Below are 16,596 nucleotides of genomic sequence, written 5' to 3' on the forward strand. Positions count from 1 at the left end.
TATTTCATGTCCCTGGCTTTGAAAGGGCCATGATGAAATGACAATACAAATCCTGCTGCGAGTTTCATCTTCGACACCTCCTGAAGCTTATCCAGTCTATTAAGTTTGACCTACCCTGACATCATAAGTCTTTCTGTAGAATTTTATGAACTTAGTTGGCATGCCCAGTCAGTCAATAAAGAAGATGCTTGCAGAGATCATGTAAACCTCACTAAAGTCTATTTTTAGAGACATTTTCTTTTTCTGTCTCTAAGCAACTATAGTCTTTGAGTCTTAAAACTAATTGTTGGTCATGTTCGGAAAAGCTTCAATGGCAAATAAGGCTGTTTATTCTATATAAAGCTGTGTTGCTCATAGCAGTAGTGTAGAAGATCACTCTCTGCGAGTTTGGTAACCCTATTTTTTGTTTGCAGAGTACATGAATAAAAAATCTGTGTTTTACAAAGATGAGCCACAGATAATTAATATATCCACACTTTATCTAGATCTTTGGCAGCAAGTAGTTTCTTGGCTTTTTCCTCCTTTGTTAATGAGGAAGTGATAGGCGTGATGTGTGATGAGTGCAGAAGGTGTGAAATTCTGCACCAATGACAGATCTTACCTCATCGTATTAATAAGGTCTAGTAGGTGTAGTGAGCTGGTTATGGATGTCACTGTGACTCTTTATAGAGATCTACTCTATTTCAACAAGGTACACATTCGGGAAGCACAGTGGGTTTTTGATGCAGACTTCAGAAAACATCAGCTGCCTTTGTTTATTTTGTGACACCATAATGTCCCAAGCAATCTTGCCACAAGTTGTTTTTTACTACAGCATTTAAGTTGTAATTTCTATTACAACTAAGAAGACTACTTTTTGAGATTGAGAGTGTTGTATTATGAATATGTTTTGGACAATGGGTGTGTTATATCAGTTTGCTACAGTTTGTTGTTTTATTTTCACTTCTTTTTGCCTGTAAGAGGAAACCTGTGCGTCTGTTGTAGTGAGGAAATCATACACAGTAATAACGTCTTGCTTTAATGTAGCTCTTTCCGTTTCAAAGATTCCAAAGTCCACCCTGAAGTGAATGACCCACAGTGGTGATGTACAGCAGACCCAGTATACAGCAGATCAGATGGATGAGTAAAAAATTACTTTACCAATTGAATTAAGGGGGAATTTTGGAAAGGCCAGACTGAATATGTGGAAAATAGAATTTGGTTATACTGTACACCGGTGAACACTCCTGGGGGTGTAGCACAGTGTCCTGTGTCTTCCTTGTCATACTGGGGTATTAATTTTAGAAACTTTGGTCCTGGGGAGCACCCCCAGTTGTCCACTTACACTTATACTCACGGCAGCAACCAGGCTTCTGTAGAGCTCTCTCAGTCCCATTCAAGTGCTGACCAGGCCCGAACTTCCTCTACATCTGAAATGTGATGAGTTGAGGTTACAAGTGGTGCAAGTTACTGTCTGTGGTAGTCTGATGCTAAATTAACTCATACAGATTGAAAAAATCATTACTTTTCCAGTGCACCAAAAGCTGTGGTCTACCCCACATCAAGTTTAATGCATAGCTAAATCCCTCATGATCCAAATATAGAATATACAGCACTCAATTTTAACTTTCCTTTGTTCTTGGAAAAGGTTCCCAAAAGGCTTACAGCAGAAACAGTTTTACAATAGTTTAAACTCTTAATTTTTCTGATTTCAGGTAAAGATTTTATCTTTCCGTAGACCTTTCACGTTTTAAATCCCATCTATATAAGTTGTCTCTATTGGTTTAGAACTGATTTTTTCTAGGTGTCTCACTTTTCAGACACATTAGCTTTAACTTAATGTTAGAAACCCAAGTGCATTTCACTCTATTTCCAGAATATGGTTGCTGGATTCATTTTGTACTCAAGTGCGCTATCAAGTTTATTTTACATCTTGAACTTTAATGAGTATCTACTTAACTCAGAAACTCATACTGTGCATATTTAAAATAGACTGCAAATGAAATGACTAATAACTGGAAATCATTAGAATGAACCCTGTTCCCTTTTTAGATCTGTTTTTCAATATGCTATAAAAAATAGAAAACACTAGATTAGAATTTAAGGATTCTCATAACAGCAGTTAGTTGTCATTATTAGGACAAATAAAATACTGTTCTAACACTATCTTTTTATATAACATTTAAGTGCTTTTGATGGTGTTAGTTCTCATTCCATTAGGGAGGAGGCTCCATTAGGTGTCACCTTCAAACCAGATGTTAGTGTTTTTGTGGCGTTAATCCCAAAAGCATTAGGACTCATCTCAGTAATAATGTCCTCCTTCTAACACTTGTAAATTCATAGTGACATTAATCTCATAGTTTAAAACATACCTCTTTTAACTGTCTTAGTAAAAAATATAAAAACCCAACTAGGATTATTTAAATAACTGACTACAGTACATGTAGCAACTTTTATTTTGTTCCCAATGCAACCATAATATTTCAGTGTTAATAATGTTCATATACCTGAGTCTACATCTCAAGCACTTTTTCAGTTTGAGGAATATCACAAAAAAATTCAGCATTTCATACGGAGTATCTCCCTCTGCGGACAGATACAATGACTCAGTGGTTTTCTTAAATGCTCTGTTTCAAATGCTTTTACCTGAACCAGACTGCACTATATACAGTAGATGAAGTTGGGAATTCTCCATTTAAGACACCAATATGGGAGCCATAATTTTCACTTCAGTAGTTCTGTCATACTCTAATGACTAAATGAGATGATGAATATGAAGGGATGTACTTAATACACTGGCTTAAAGGTGCCTGGTGGATAAAATGACAGTGCTGCTCAGAGATCAGAGCTGTCAAATCTCCCCAAAAGAATCTCCAAAACACACTGTTAGAGATATTGACCACTGAGATCGGAGCGAGTTGGTTCGGCTGCTGTTTTGCAAGAACCAAGCAGAACACAGCTGTAGCATGGAGTAAATGATAATATTGTAATGCAGGCTTGAGCTTGTTTGATCTAATACATTTGGATAGTGCTTTGGAGAAACACAACTGTTGAGTGAAGTGAATGAAAAGCAAATATAGTGTGGGTGATAGAACACAAGTCAGGGAACAGATGGCAGCACTAGCAGGACCTGCTATCTTGAGATTGAAACCCTGTGGTGGGCAGCAGAAGGGGGGAAGAGTTGAGGGCCAATACCACTCCAGTTGGACACCAACTTAAGGAGGGTTTAGTGGGGGCACTTATCTCCGTAGCACTTTTGGGATTCTAGGGGAGCTAGGGACAAAGTTGAGTATGAATAAGGATGCCCTTATCTGAGGGGCAGAGTAGGAGTCAGCAACTAGGGTTTCTTATGGGGACAGTGAAAAGAAGGACAAAACAACATATATAGGCTGTGGCTGTAGGTGCAGTGGGTTGGACCACATAAACGGAGCAAAAAAAGGGAAAGGAGGGAGAGTCGAATGAGCAGGATTAGGAAGAGAGAAAAAGGAAAGAAAAGAGAAGATGAAACTGCCGCAGTTGTTCTGAGATTGTGGAAGGCTTGATGACACCAGGAGAAGTTAAAAAAATGTGCTGAGGAAGGTTTTCAGTGGAAGACTGAGGCTTAAGAGGTAAGAAAGTGATTCTGTTCCTAGATGAACAAGATGAAGGTATGGTACCAGTGGTGCTGAGTGCAAAATACATTAATCTGTGATTAAAACAAATGCTATAAAATTCTAAAAAAGTTGTGCTGGTCAGAGATCAGAGCTGTCACATATGCAGGATGAGCTAGGGAGAAAGTGCTTTAGCAGTGAAGCTGGGGGTGGAGGGAGGACAGCTAGGAAAGACCCATGCAGCGCCATTTGCACCTGGACATCTTATACGTGTAGGGAAGTAGAAGTGTGAGATTATAATAAAATAAGATAAGACCAGATCCCTTTATTAGCCATATACAATTTCTTGCATTAGGAATTTGTCTTTTCGCATACCCCAACTTGCTCTCCATGAGACACACAGGCACACAGACAGGGAGAGAGAAGCTTGGGGTCAGAGTGCAGGGTCAGCCTGGAGCAGTTGGGGTTAAGGGGCTTGCTCAGGGGTGGGAGCACAGAGTAGGATTCATGTGCCGGCCGAGGGATTTGAACCAGCAACCTTCCAGCCACATATACACACATATATTCTGTATCAAATTAAGCTCCTCTGATGCAGCACATTTATTAACAGTAACCCTCAAATGTGTATAAACATCATTCGCAAGCTATCTTCCTTGACTGACTATTCAATTACCCAGTAAAAATGTTGTTTTTTATATCACATACAGTAGGTTTTATCACAAGGTAAACATGTGGACAGTTAAAGATACTATTGAATGATGCTTACCTGACAATTTTAAGCCATTGGCATAGCAATCCTGTTTGATAACAATAATAATACAATGAAGTAAATCTTTTTTTTTTGTCTTCTGTGGCATTAAGCCAAAAAGTGATGGGCCTGATATCTTTCAATGCAATTTTAAAATGTAGACAACACTGTAAAACATGGTGTTAGGCACCACACTGCAACATGATAATTTAGCTGTAATTTAAATGTACACATTTAAAGTAACACAGATAAGTTTAAATTGTGGCGCTAAGAAAACCGAAGGATTGACGAATTCAAAATGTCTGATGGATGAGAGAAACTAACACCACATATCATTTTACTATATATGAATACTTATTTTGCATATTGTAAAATACAATTTCTGTGCCAATAATAGTGTATTTCACTATAACTTTACAAATTAAAAGTACCAAACATATCCAGAGTAACAGAATATGTATTTGATTCTGCCTCTTTGTAGTAGTGTTGAAATTTTTAATACAATACAGCCTGTGCGTATGATTTTATTTTCATTTCCTCTTAATGCAACTCAGTAAAGCTCAGGTCTCTGGCTGTCCTGCAAAATATCCCCATAAAATTAATCAAGAGACCTTTACAACATTAATTGTTTATATTTTCTTTGGTTTTGAAAACAGATGATTTATGATAATAGGATTAAGCTCTTGTTTTTTCCACCTTACAAGCATTTTGCCTAAAGTGTATAAGCTGCTATCCTTAGACAAGGTCTATTGATTTTATTTTATTGCTACACGTATTCACACTTGTACTGCCTCTAGTGTACAGAGCCCTCTACACAGCTACACCTCTTTACTTATACAGTAAATATTATACAGTACATTATCACTAGTTAATATAGTAAAATAATTGATTTCAGCTTTTTCAAATACTCCTTTTTTTCCTGGAGTTTTTACATTACAAAACTCAATTTTATTTAACTATGAATATATTGCTTCCTCACTATATTATACTGTAGCTCATGCTGCTAAACAGCATGGCCTAGTTAAGGTTAAGTGCCCCATGAGTGAATTAGAAATTTAAATTACAAATCGCACAAGTTAAATGGTCATTTATACCGAAGCGCAAATGAATGAAACAGTAGCAGTAGCTTAATAAATGTTATAAGGAAACAATATAAACGTGTGCTTATTGTGTTGAAGTACCAGATAATTATGTTAATTCATTATAGCCTATAAAATCTGTAGATTGAATCTTAAATCCCTTTCATTTCCTTGGAAAAAAAACGTTACTTTGTGTGTCACAGTTGTTAACAAGTTCAACAAGAGAGAATTCTGCTATATACTGTATATTCAAGCAAACATTGCATTCTTTATCACAAAGTGTATGCTCACAACTGTAGTTATATAAATATATGCTGAGCCTCTACCCTTTTTTAGAGATCAGTACATTTAGAATAAGAGCATACCAGCAGAGTTTTAAAATACACATGATTAAAGATTTATTCTGGCATTTATGGTCTGAGATATCAAATACATTGAAGACTGAAGGATGCAGATCATTAAATGGTCATCAACAGCTACAAATGGTTTAGCGCCAATTTTGTGAATAATTAGTTCATGATGCATATTTCATGATTAATACATTGTGCTAATTATTGCATTTATGATGATTGACAGAGTTAGAACTGAGCCCCACTTACTTGGAGGTGTGGGCAACATTATCTTTCTGTGCTTCTGTGTCATCTGAGAGGGTCATGGGTGAGTTAATGTGTTAAGATGAATGCTATCCATCACATTACAGCCACTGTGAACTGATAAGAAGTTTGATGTTTCCTATATTCTGCTTAATCAGAGGAAGCAACAACATATCTGAATTATGAATACATAGTAGTAATTCCTTCCAGTTCTTTACACATGCAGATGATTTGTGATGTATCGTGCTGTTTGGAAAGTATCCTGTGTAAGAAGTCCCCCAGTTTTGCCATGATTCTAGAATTTTGTCAATTTAGCAATTGTCTGTTTTTAATTACAATCATTGGCTAAATATTCAAAATGGCATATTAGTAAATAAGAGTTGAAATGAAACAACAGTAATTTAATATGTGTGGTTAGAATATCTTGATTTTTCTGCAGTACTCATTATGAATGAAAAATAATTTCTGTTTTAAATAGCAACCTTTAGGAATGTCATATTCCCAAAATATTATACAATTTATTTTTGTATCTAATGTTACAGATACATTATTGCTGTAAATATACATTATTATCTAGGCTCTCTTTATGTAAAAGGACCTACCTCTAGATTGTCTGTAATTTTACTAAATAAAAGTTTACAATTAGTTTTATTGTATTTATTTATGTTTTACTGAACATTTAATTAAACAGTGGAGAATTTCATAATATAGCTACACCAGAATCAGTGCAACTGCACCGTTTTTTTTCCATACTCTTGTAAACCACCACAAGTTGTTCTGAAGTGAAGTCAGTTTTACAAATAAATTATTAATAACAATAACAACATTGCAGATTTTAATGATCTTCCTGACAAGGATCACACTTTTTTTATTAATTTGTTCTGCAACAGCTTATTTTCAATGCATTATATAGTTGTCTTGATCATCAAATTCCCTGTGACAAGGCTTTTGCTCCTAAAGCTGTCATTGCTGTATCACATTGTCTACAATAATGATAATGTGTGAGAATTTATTCCAGTAATTTAATATGCATCTGCAAGCAGCAGCGTTTTACATTATAATATGAATGTGTTATCAATTTGAGGATTTCAACAGATTTTGATTTTGATCATATCCAAAAAATGAGCTTGTGCTCTATTGATACAATGGTAGTATTACTAGTATATGTTATTATTAGGAAAGAGTTAGAAAAAAACAAATCGGAAGAAGACAGAGCCATTCTTACCCAGAATTATGATGTAGTTTTCAGGATGAACGGGCCCAGCACATCACCATCATAGTACAAATAAAACAGTAAATCTTTTGAAGTAGTGCCGTGTAATTATTTAGAACTCAATTCTGATAATGTGAAGAAACAAACTTTCTCGAGAGAAGAAATATACAGCTTAAAGTAAAGTGGCATTTCTAGTGTTGTACATCTCTATCAGTGATCTGACCAGATTGTCCAAGCTTTATTTCAGTAGAAAGTAACACTTCAACACCTGACATAGCTCCCTGGGTGAGACCTGGATATCCATCTTTACTCTCTATAAAGCCATAGCTATTGCCACTGAGGGGAAACCCCTCCACATGTAGCCAGAAAACATGTGATATGCCTGCATCTCAGAGAATAAGTGAAATAAGTGTGAGTAGAAATGCAAATTAAATACTGTCAAATACAAAATAAGCATGTACTTAGTTTAACCTATACTCTGCTGATTTTTTTATAGGTTTTGAATTACTTTGAATTAACTTTAGAGGGCTCAAACTCCATATGACAGAGTGGAATCCTACAACAAGACCCCTTTAAGAGAGTTAAAGGTCCAATCATATTGCTCCTTTTCTCGGGTGCACTTGTTAAGCAGTGAAACAATATAAGTTAGTGTTCATGATCAGATGCTTTTAGCAATTTCTGTCTAAATAGGAATTTTTTATCTTCACTTTTGAATACTGGAATAATTCTGATACCGGAAATGAAGGTTAACACGCTGCCGGTGAGTGAGATACTGTATTATTCTGAATTTTAATAAAACTGCTTGTTTTGTTATTTAAGTTATTTAATTATGCTTGAATAATCTCCAGAGGGAAATGTTCAGAGTTGCCTAATTCTGGATTCACAGAGAAATTTAAAGAAAGACAGAAGCACAGAAACTGACTGCAAAATTCAGGAGGGGGTAACTGATTCAAACTTATAACGCTGCTCTACGTGGCCAAGTAGGCAAACTGTAAGCGTAGTTCAGGACCATATGCAGACGGTATAATCTGGGAGTAAGTGGAAAAGGGAAAAGACATAGAGGATCAGGACGGGTGGATAGACAGGGGGGGCATGGCGGCGGTGATCTGGTGCTCGGGGGGCGTGGTGCAGGCAAACAAATTCAGACAGTCCAAGGGGGGAATCCGGGACGCAGTCCAGAGTCCAGGGACCGGGGGATCCATCCAAGATGAGACAAACAAGGTTAAAAACCGGAATGGGATCCGGAACAGGAACAGGGAATAAAAACCAGGGTAACGAGGCCAGGCGCTCCGAGCCCCGGACTCAGATGGTCAGGACACCGTGAGGAAGCCTGTGCCGTTGGGTCTCTCCTGGACCTGCTGGTAGACGGGCTTCCGGGCGTCCATCTCCCACTGCTGAGCCAGGAATAGCGGGAGCGCCAGGCTTAAATAACCACAGACAAAACAGGGGGTATTAGTATAGTATTTCGCCTTTTAGGTTTATTTCAAAGGTGATGAATAATTTGTGTTTTATACTTTGTCATCAGTCTTTTTGAGTTCTGTTCCTCTCTAACTGTTGTTGATCTGAGTTTAATACATGCTTCATTCATCAGTATTGATACATACCTTAATAAAAGTAAAAACAATCAATAGGGCCTGTTCTTCTTAGATCAGTATATTTCACATGGCAGGCGATATGACAGGCGATTATGGGGCAATGTCAGGGTAATGCATCAATACAGCACTGCACAAAAACAGAATTGACTTCTGTTGCTGTGATAAATCTGTGCTTGTGAAAAAAAATGTGCTTGATCCCAAATCTTTGCCATTTTTCAAAACCACAAATATACACTTAATGAAGGGTTGATTTTTTTTTTTCCCTTTAAACCTGTGCAGCTGGGCAGCATGAGTATTAAACACATGTTTTCCTGGCATGGTCTTTATTGTTGGAAAGAAGTGCAAAAAGATGTTAATTGCTGTAGACTTGTGAATGATATGGTCAGTCCTTGGCGTGAACATGAAACAGGACTCATTGGCGTTGAGCCTGTTACTGAAGGTGACATTACCTCCTTGGAACCTGTGTTGAAATGACCTGGCTGGATACTCATTTTGCAGAATTCGCCTCAGTCGGGGCACAGTGTGCCAGTCAAGCCAGAAGGGCACAGCAATGACCACGTGCTGGTGATGTGGGCTGAGCTGCACTGATGCCATTCCTCCGAGCAGTTATGGTCATGACCACAGTGAGAGAATGTGAAGTTTCCAAACTGCATGTAAACCCAGCCATCTGTGGTATATTTAAATAACAGTACAATATACTCAATGTATTGTTTATTTCCGTATTGAAATAGGTTCTCTTGGTATTTGAATGAATTTATTTTGAAACGTGACTCTTTGAGACAAGAAATTCTCCAGTTCCATTGTTCCATTTCGAATGCTGGAAAATACACATAAAACTGCAGGTGGCCTTGCTTTTTAACAGATTATTTTGTCCTTTTTTCTTCGGCCTGGCAGGAGCCCACTGGCGGGTGCGCTGTTCGTCTCTGAAAGGCCTGTCTGAACAATAAAGTCTCTCCATCTCTCTCTAGGATTTCGACTGAGCATTCGCCCAAACTCCAGATCCGAAGTCACAGCTACCTGAGGGCGGTGAGTGAAGTCTCGATCAACAGGAGCCTGGACAGCCTGGACCCTGCAGGCCTGCTGGCTTCTCCTAAATTCCGATCACGAAATGAGAGCTACATGAGAGCCATGAGCACCATCAGTCAGGTTGGTGCATTAGGCTTGAAGAGATCTTCTCTAAGCACCTGTTATACCTTCGAGGCTTCTTTGCAGCAAAAAAATAAAATCAAGCGCTAATTAAGTTGACTGTTTCCAGCTATTCTTCTCGGGCTCGGCGAGAGGAGTGAAGTTCACAGCACTAATTAGCAGGAAAGAAAAGGCAAGCTCCACTCCCACTGCACTGCTGTCTGTGGAGCAGGTCGGCGTGCTCTGGAGAAATATCCCAGTCAGGCAATATAAATTCATCCAAACAGGCAGCACGAAAATAGTGCTGCAAAAAAAAAATGGAGGAGATACTTTTATGGGCCAGTTTTATAAACGTGATACCTTTGAAAGAAATTCAAATGAAGCAAGAACATTAGAGCAGTTACAAATGAGAGTAGCCCTTGAGCCCATACAACCCTCTTGGTACATAGCTCATCCAGCCATTTCCCAAATGAAGCCAGGGCAGCTTGATCGATCCCCCTTCAAACCTTTAATGAGAGAACTGTGTTCTGTTTTTTGTTTTAAATATACTTCTAGAAAGATTCCACTTGTGTCCTGTAGTTTGTGGTTCACTGTTCATTCTGAAGAAGTCCACTGGCTTTACTTTGTCAGTTCATCTGAAAATTCTGAATACTCGTATCAAGTCCCTTTGTGGTGTTTTCTTTGTTCAACATTTAAAGGTTCAGGTGCTTTAGCCAGTCAGTGTAGTACACTCCCTTAATGTTCTGTTTGTATTGAACTAAGAGACAAAAAATATTATTTAGTTCTCATATCCCTAAACCTTTCTAAAATTCTGGAATTTAAAGAAAAATGTTAATTATTTTTAGTTACATGGTAATGTTTGTTAATATAATAAAACCTGTTTACGTACAGGCCTTTTCATTACTGAGCAAGTATGATGTCAGAAAATAATTCTTACTGCAGTATGCTTCCCATATTATTATGCAAAACAGTCTCTCTTCATGCAAAAATGTAACTACTAGAGATTATTTGTCATGGTGTTCTAAATAATGATAGAAATTAAACATGAATACAAGTCTATGACTTTGTGAACAATTTGCTGCTGTATTTTATTTCATATTTAAGGTCACTCCTCCTAACAAAGGGGTTAGCTCTGTTCTCAGGATTGTGATGTCACAATGCAGTTGTCAGAGTGATTTACACCGTGAAATAAGTCCTTGGTCAAAATAAGGAAACAAAGACAACTCTATTACAGGAAAGGACTTCATTTTCATGTTTTTGTTGCAGTTAACTAACCTTCTGTTTTGTGTGAGAAGCCTTTCTTTAAATATCCCAATACCTTTAATCAACATAAACCACAAGGAGAGTGAGGTTAGTAAAGGGAATGTAGAATTTCATCTCTTACATGTAGAAATGTGGATTCATTAAAAGAGGGGGCAGGGTGGTGCACTGTGTGTAGCACTGCAGCTTCACAGCGCTGGTGCCCTGGGTTCAGTTCCTGGGGTACTATATGTGTGGAGTTTGTGTGTTCTCACTGTGTTCACGTGGGTTTCCTCTCGGTGCTCCAGTTTCCTCCCACAGTCCAAAGACACACTGGTAGGGTCCTAGGGTCCTAATTAATTGGCTCCTGGGACAATTGGCCCTGGTGTTTTCTTTGAGAAACTATGGGTTTCTCAAACAGTTCAAAGACATGGTGTCTAAGTTAACTGGCATAACTGTCCACGTTCGTCTCCTGTATATGTTTTTGTGTATGCGCTTTCAAAGGACAGGCGTCCTGTTCAGAGTTTATTCTTCCTTGGATCTATTGAGCTGGATTAGGCTCAACTCCTGTATTGGAGTAAGCAGTCAAAATGGAAGGATGAGTGGAGACTTAGTTTGGCGGTGTCAGAAATAAGATAAATACTGTCGCAATGTACCTGTACAACACATTCCCGGCTCAGTTGCATTTATTCATCTGGTTTTTATAAATCTGCCTTATGTCTGCAGCTTTTTTTTTTCAGTGACTGGAGAGAGCCTTACAAGGAAAGGGCTTTTAGGTCATTTACAGCCCTGGTGTTAGTTGATTAAATAACTGTGTGGGGTCTCAGGAGATCTAACTCATAGCATCAGAAGAAATGACAAAGTAGATCCGTGCCAGGCGCCGGACCTACTGTAGGCAGCAGTACATTCCGATGCAGCGCCGAGCAGTCACGCTACCAGCTGTCCTCCATGTGCCAGCTGTGCCTCTGTGTCCCCAGGTGAGTGAGGTGGAGGTGAACGGCCAGTTTGAGTCGGTGTGCGAGTCCGTGTTCAGCGAGATGGAGTCCCAGGCAGTGGACGCCCTGGACCTGCCCATGCCCGGCTGCTTCCGGATGCGGAGCCACAGCTACGTGAGGGCCATCGAGAAGGGCTGCTCTCAGGATGACGAGTGCGTCTCCCTGCGCTCCGCGTCGCCCCCGCGCACCACCACCACCGTCCGGACCATTCAGAGCAGCACCGGTGAGTCACCCGCGGCACGCACCGGCGTCTGGGCTGAGGCGGGGAGGACGGCGAAGAGAGGCTAAAAGCATTGAGATAAAAGAGACAAGCTAGAGTCAAGGAAAGAGGAAAAATCAAAAATCAAATCAAATCAAAGTTTATTTATCAAATGCACAACAATACAGCGTGCAGCAGTAGTTGCTGGCAATTAAATGTCTCTTCCGCGAGCTCACAAGAATCACAAAAATCACAAAAACACAAAAATCACAAAATTGAGGTTATGAAAATAAGGTTACATATTAATAGATGGAATAGAAACGGAATAAAACTCAATATGAGTAGAGCTGCTATGTGTCCATGGTGTGTGCAATATATACAAGTAGTGCGGTTATGCTGAATACAGTGAAGACTGTGTGTCCATGTAGCCATTACAGGTGATTTGCTAAAGGAGCTGCAGGTTGGCTATTTAGCAGTCTTATTGCCTGGAGGTAGAAGCTGTTCCGTAGTCTGTTCGACTTGGACCGAATGCTTTGGTACCGTTTACCGGACGGTAGGAGAGAAAACAGTTTGTGACTGGGATGACTGGGGTCCTTGAGAATGGACCTGGCCTTCTTCAGACATCTAGCTGAGTAGATCTCCTGGATGTTTGGTAGCTCACAGCCGGTAATGAGCTGCGCTGACTTCACCACCCTCTGCAGTACTTTGCGATCCCGGGTGAAGCATTTCAGCACAAATGATTGTTAGTAATAGCATGGTAGTAGTAGTAACAGTAGTCGGAGTGTTCAATTGGAAAATAATGGGACTTGGCAAAAAAAAAACGCAATTGCCAGTCTGTTCCACTTACTGTATATGTATTTATTAAATAAGTGTTCATGATTTTGACAGAAATGCAGCGCTCAGATCCCATTCCTGCCATGGTTCATTTATATATGGATAAAAGGTACACATATTAGTAATATTTGCAGAACCCATGAATAATTTAAGTGCAGTCATTTCAGTTCTAAGCAGTTCTTTATGATGTGAATTCAAAATAAATAGAAGATATTCACTTAACGCTTTTTCTATCCAGTTGACTCCTTAGGAGATTTAGCTTCATGGCCAATTATTTAATGTTGTACATTCATAGATGTTTTACATTTTAATCTAAAGGTAATTTGTGTTACTGATTATAAAGGTGGCCTGTTCACATTTCTCTGAGAAGTAATTTGGCCCTCCTTTCCTTCAATGACCAAGTAGGTTTTAGGAAGGTATAGCCTGTAACCATATCACTTTTTACTGAGATTTCTGTGGAATACAAAATATAGTTCAAAGAAGCCTGTGTATAATAGATTTCACACTTTTAGTTTCACACATTAACTATAAAGGGGTGACAATGTAATTCAAAACTTTGCCAGCCAGAAGAGAGAAAATTCAAATGGATACAAGGGACATGTTTCCTTGCCACTACTGTATAGAAAAATAAAATCAATAACTCGATAAAAAAGTAATAAATCAATCATAATACTGTTACCCGGCTGAATTACCTTCCCTGAGGTTCAACGTATATAGTAATGTATTGTTTCAGACAAGACAGTGCAGGCAGTGTACCAAATAAAAGAAAAAAGTAAAAATGGTAAAAAAATATATGAGTAAAAGATTCAATTGTTAAAAACATGGCCTAATTCAGCAGTGTAGAAAGAAACATACACAGTATAGTAAACCTGATGTTCAAGCCATTTTTGAACAGCACAAAAGCTTGTTGTGTTGTGTAAAAAAAAGATTTTTTAAACAGGAATAGAAACACTTAAATGTTTTCCTTTGTGCAAGTAGTACATTCCACAGGCTTTAATTTTTTCAAGTTTTAGAACATATGGAAGCCATAGTGCAGTGCGTGCTGGAGAATGAGATTCTTTTCCTCCAAGCTGAGTCCAGGAACATGGCTTTGTGACGTTGTAATCTGTGCGTATCAGAGTTGTTTTGCGTAAAATACTGCTGTGGTTAAAAGCTGCAGTGGCTTTTTCGTGTTCAGCAAAGAAAATCTGGCACGCTGTGTGTTACGTGTGTCCTCTCCTCATTTGGTTGCAAATATGCTCTGAGCAGCAGTCGTGTGATAAGAATGATGTTTCATAGCTTGAGACCGTTTCTTAAAGCTTCGTTCCGTGACGAAAAGCTATTCTTCGCTCGTGTCATTCATTTTTACCCTAACCGTGCAATCTTTCACACTGTCATATTCCATCCATTTACTGTGTGTGAAGACCCCCAGCCCTCCTGGAAAGATCTGTCCTGTACTCCTGCACTTCTGTACTTCCTTTGTTCCCTCCATCTTCACAGCATGTCAGGGACACATCCATCATTTCTAAGAAATTCTGTCTCGCTCTCTGCTCTTCCACAGCACATTCTAATTACAGATTCTTCCACTGCCTGTTCATAAATTCGTCACTCCCTCGACTTGTACAGCGAGCTGGTCTGTTTTATTCTATATTTTTTAAAAAATACTTTAGCTTAAAAAAACAATCGCTGCCCCCTAATGGCCCAGTTCACTCCAGTAAATGTTTCACTTACTGTACCACCAGCTACATGTATTTTTGGCGGTAGAAGCACTAAACCCTACACTTTCACCTCTATCACATAAAAGAAAAGTGGCCATATGGGCTGATATTTTTCCAGCTGTAGTATGAGCCGCTGAGCACCCAGAGAGCCAAACACTGATTTTACATGAAAGTCTCTCTGTGACCAGGGAGACAGCACAAGATACATCGTGTTGCTATTTGCAAGACTCTTCTCCCTTGTAAATGTATGCAAATTACACTGTTTATGTAATGTACTTAATAACACACCTCAGCATTTTTTTTTCCGTTCAGAAATTAACCTGCTTAGTAGCTTGTAATTTGGATTATAACCCGTAAGTGGCTTTATGAGCTGGTGGGAGAAAGCAGGGTTGGAGCTATAAGATCTGATGCGTCTGTGACGGCATCCCAATACATTCGAGAGAAATCCTTCATTTGTTTTGTTTCGTGGGTGATGTTAAGAGTTGTGTTGTCCACAAAACTCTTAAGTTTAAACTCGTAAGCTCTTCAGTCAATGTGCTGAGTTTAGATGCTGATTAAACTTAGTTTGAAGGAAAAACTGTTATGCATTTGCAATATTTTAGTATTATATTATCTTCAGATAACAAGTTCCTTTTTGTGCAGATTTAAGGCTATGTGTTAGAATTCCAATTCCATCAAGCAGGCAAAAGTGCAAGGTATAATGCCCCCCCTTAATCCAAGCCAGTTGCTGTTTTGTTTCATTGGAAAGCAGGTCTTTTATTGTCATTGGCTGCCAAGCCAGGTTTCTGTTCATTTATCCCAGGGTGTAGTGACATGCAGGTGATATAACCTCGATGGATGTCAGAGGAGAGCATGTGGAGTCTAACAGAACATTATTTAAGCAATAAAACCCAGCCCAGTGGGGATGATTGTAGAATACTGCCTTGTTTTTGGCAGTAATGCCGTTTTTTAGTTCCAATTAATTTATTCTTGTTTTTAATTGCATCTATTTCCCTATGGAGAAATACACTCCTTTAAAAAATAAGCCTCCCACTGTCCCCTTCCTTCTCCACTGCTGGTCAGCTGGGCTCAAAGAACAGATTTTAGTAGTTGCTGACATTTACATGTAATTAGCACCAAATTCTTAAGATCATGAAGAGCTTAAGAATTTGGAGTCAGATGACTAAAAGTTCAACCAAATGGAAGGTACCACAGTCCAGAAATATGTTCTCTGTAATGAAAAGGTGTTGCTTGTAATAGAACCTGTTTGTGCATTGTATATGCACTAATGTATAAATGTCAATATTACTTTCTGGAGCGTCACAAAATCTTTTTCAGTTTGGTTCCATCTGAGTCGTCAGTTTCTTGACTAGTCTACTTGAAGGAACCAAATAAACCAAACAAATATTGTTTTTTTTCCCCCAGCCCTTAGAATGTTTTTAGTTAATTATTTAGAGCATAAGATACAATGCACCAGAAGAACCTTTGAATTTGATTTTGATTTCACATTCTTGAGACAGACTTGACAAAAAAATCATTGAAAGCCCATTCTCTCTGAGATTTGAATGAACTCTGCAATGTAGAGGACCAACACAGCATCCTGCAGTACACGTGGTTTTCATGCAAGAAACTTTTTACAATTAGGAATCTGTTTCCCAGTGCAGTTCCAAAACTGTTCCCAGCCTGTTGTCTACACCAGCAGCTTCGTAGTTTGCTTTCCATCTCATTCAC

The 16,596-nt window shown here is 38.6% G+C and overlaps 1 protein-coding gene across 1 annotated transcript in view; it reads left to right on the forward strand.

Annotated features, from left to right (window-relative positions):
• Nucleotides 1–16,596, forward strand: part of dlgap1a (DLG associated protein 1a) — a 96,134-nt gene that overhangs the window by 24,820 nt on the left and 54,718 nt on the right. Inside the window, exons 3-4 of the mRNA XM_088919010.1 lie at nt 9,766–9,943; nt 12,139–12,379. Coding sequence (XP_088775136.1) covers nt 9,766–9,943; nt 12,139–12,379 — 419 coding nt within the window. The remainder of the gene's footprint in view (nt 1–9,765; nt 9,944–12,138; nt 12,380–16,596) is intronic.

Source organism: Atractosteus spatula, chromosome 6, assembly GCF_055471065.1.
Source record: "Atractosteus spatula isolate fAtrSpa1 chromosome 6, fAtrSpa1.hap1, whole genome shotgun sequence".
In the NCBI taxonomy this organism is placed as follows: domain Eukaryota; kingdom Metazoa; phylum Chordata; class Actinopteri; order Semionotiformes; family Lepisosteidae; genus Atractosteus; species Atractosteus spatula.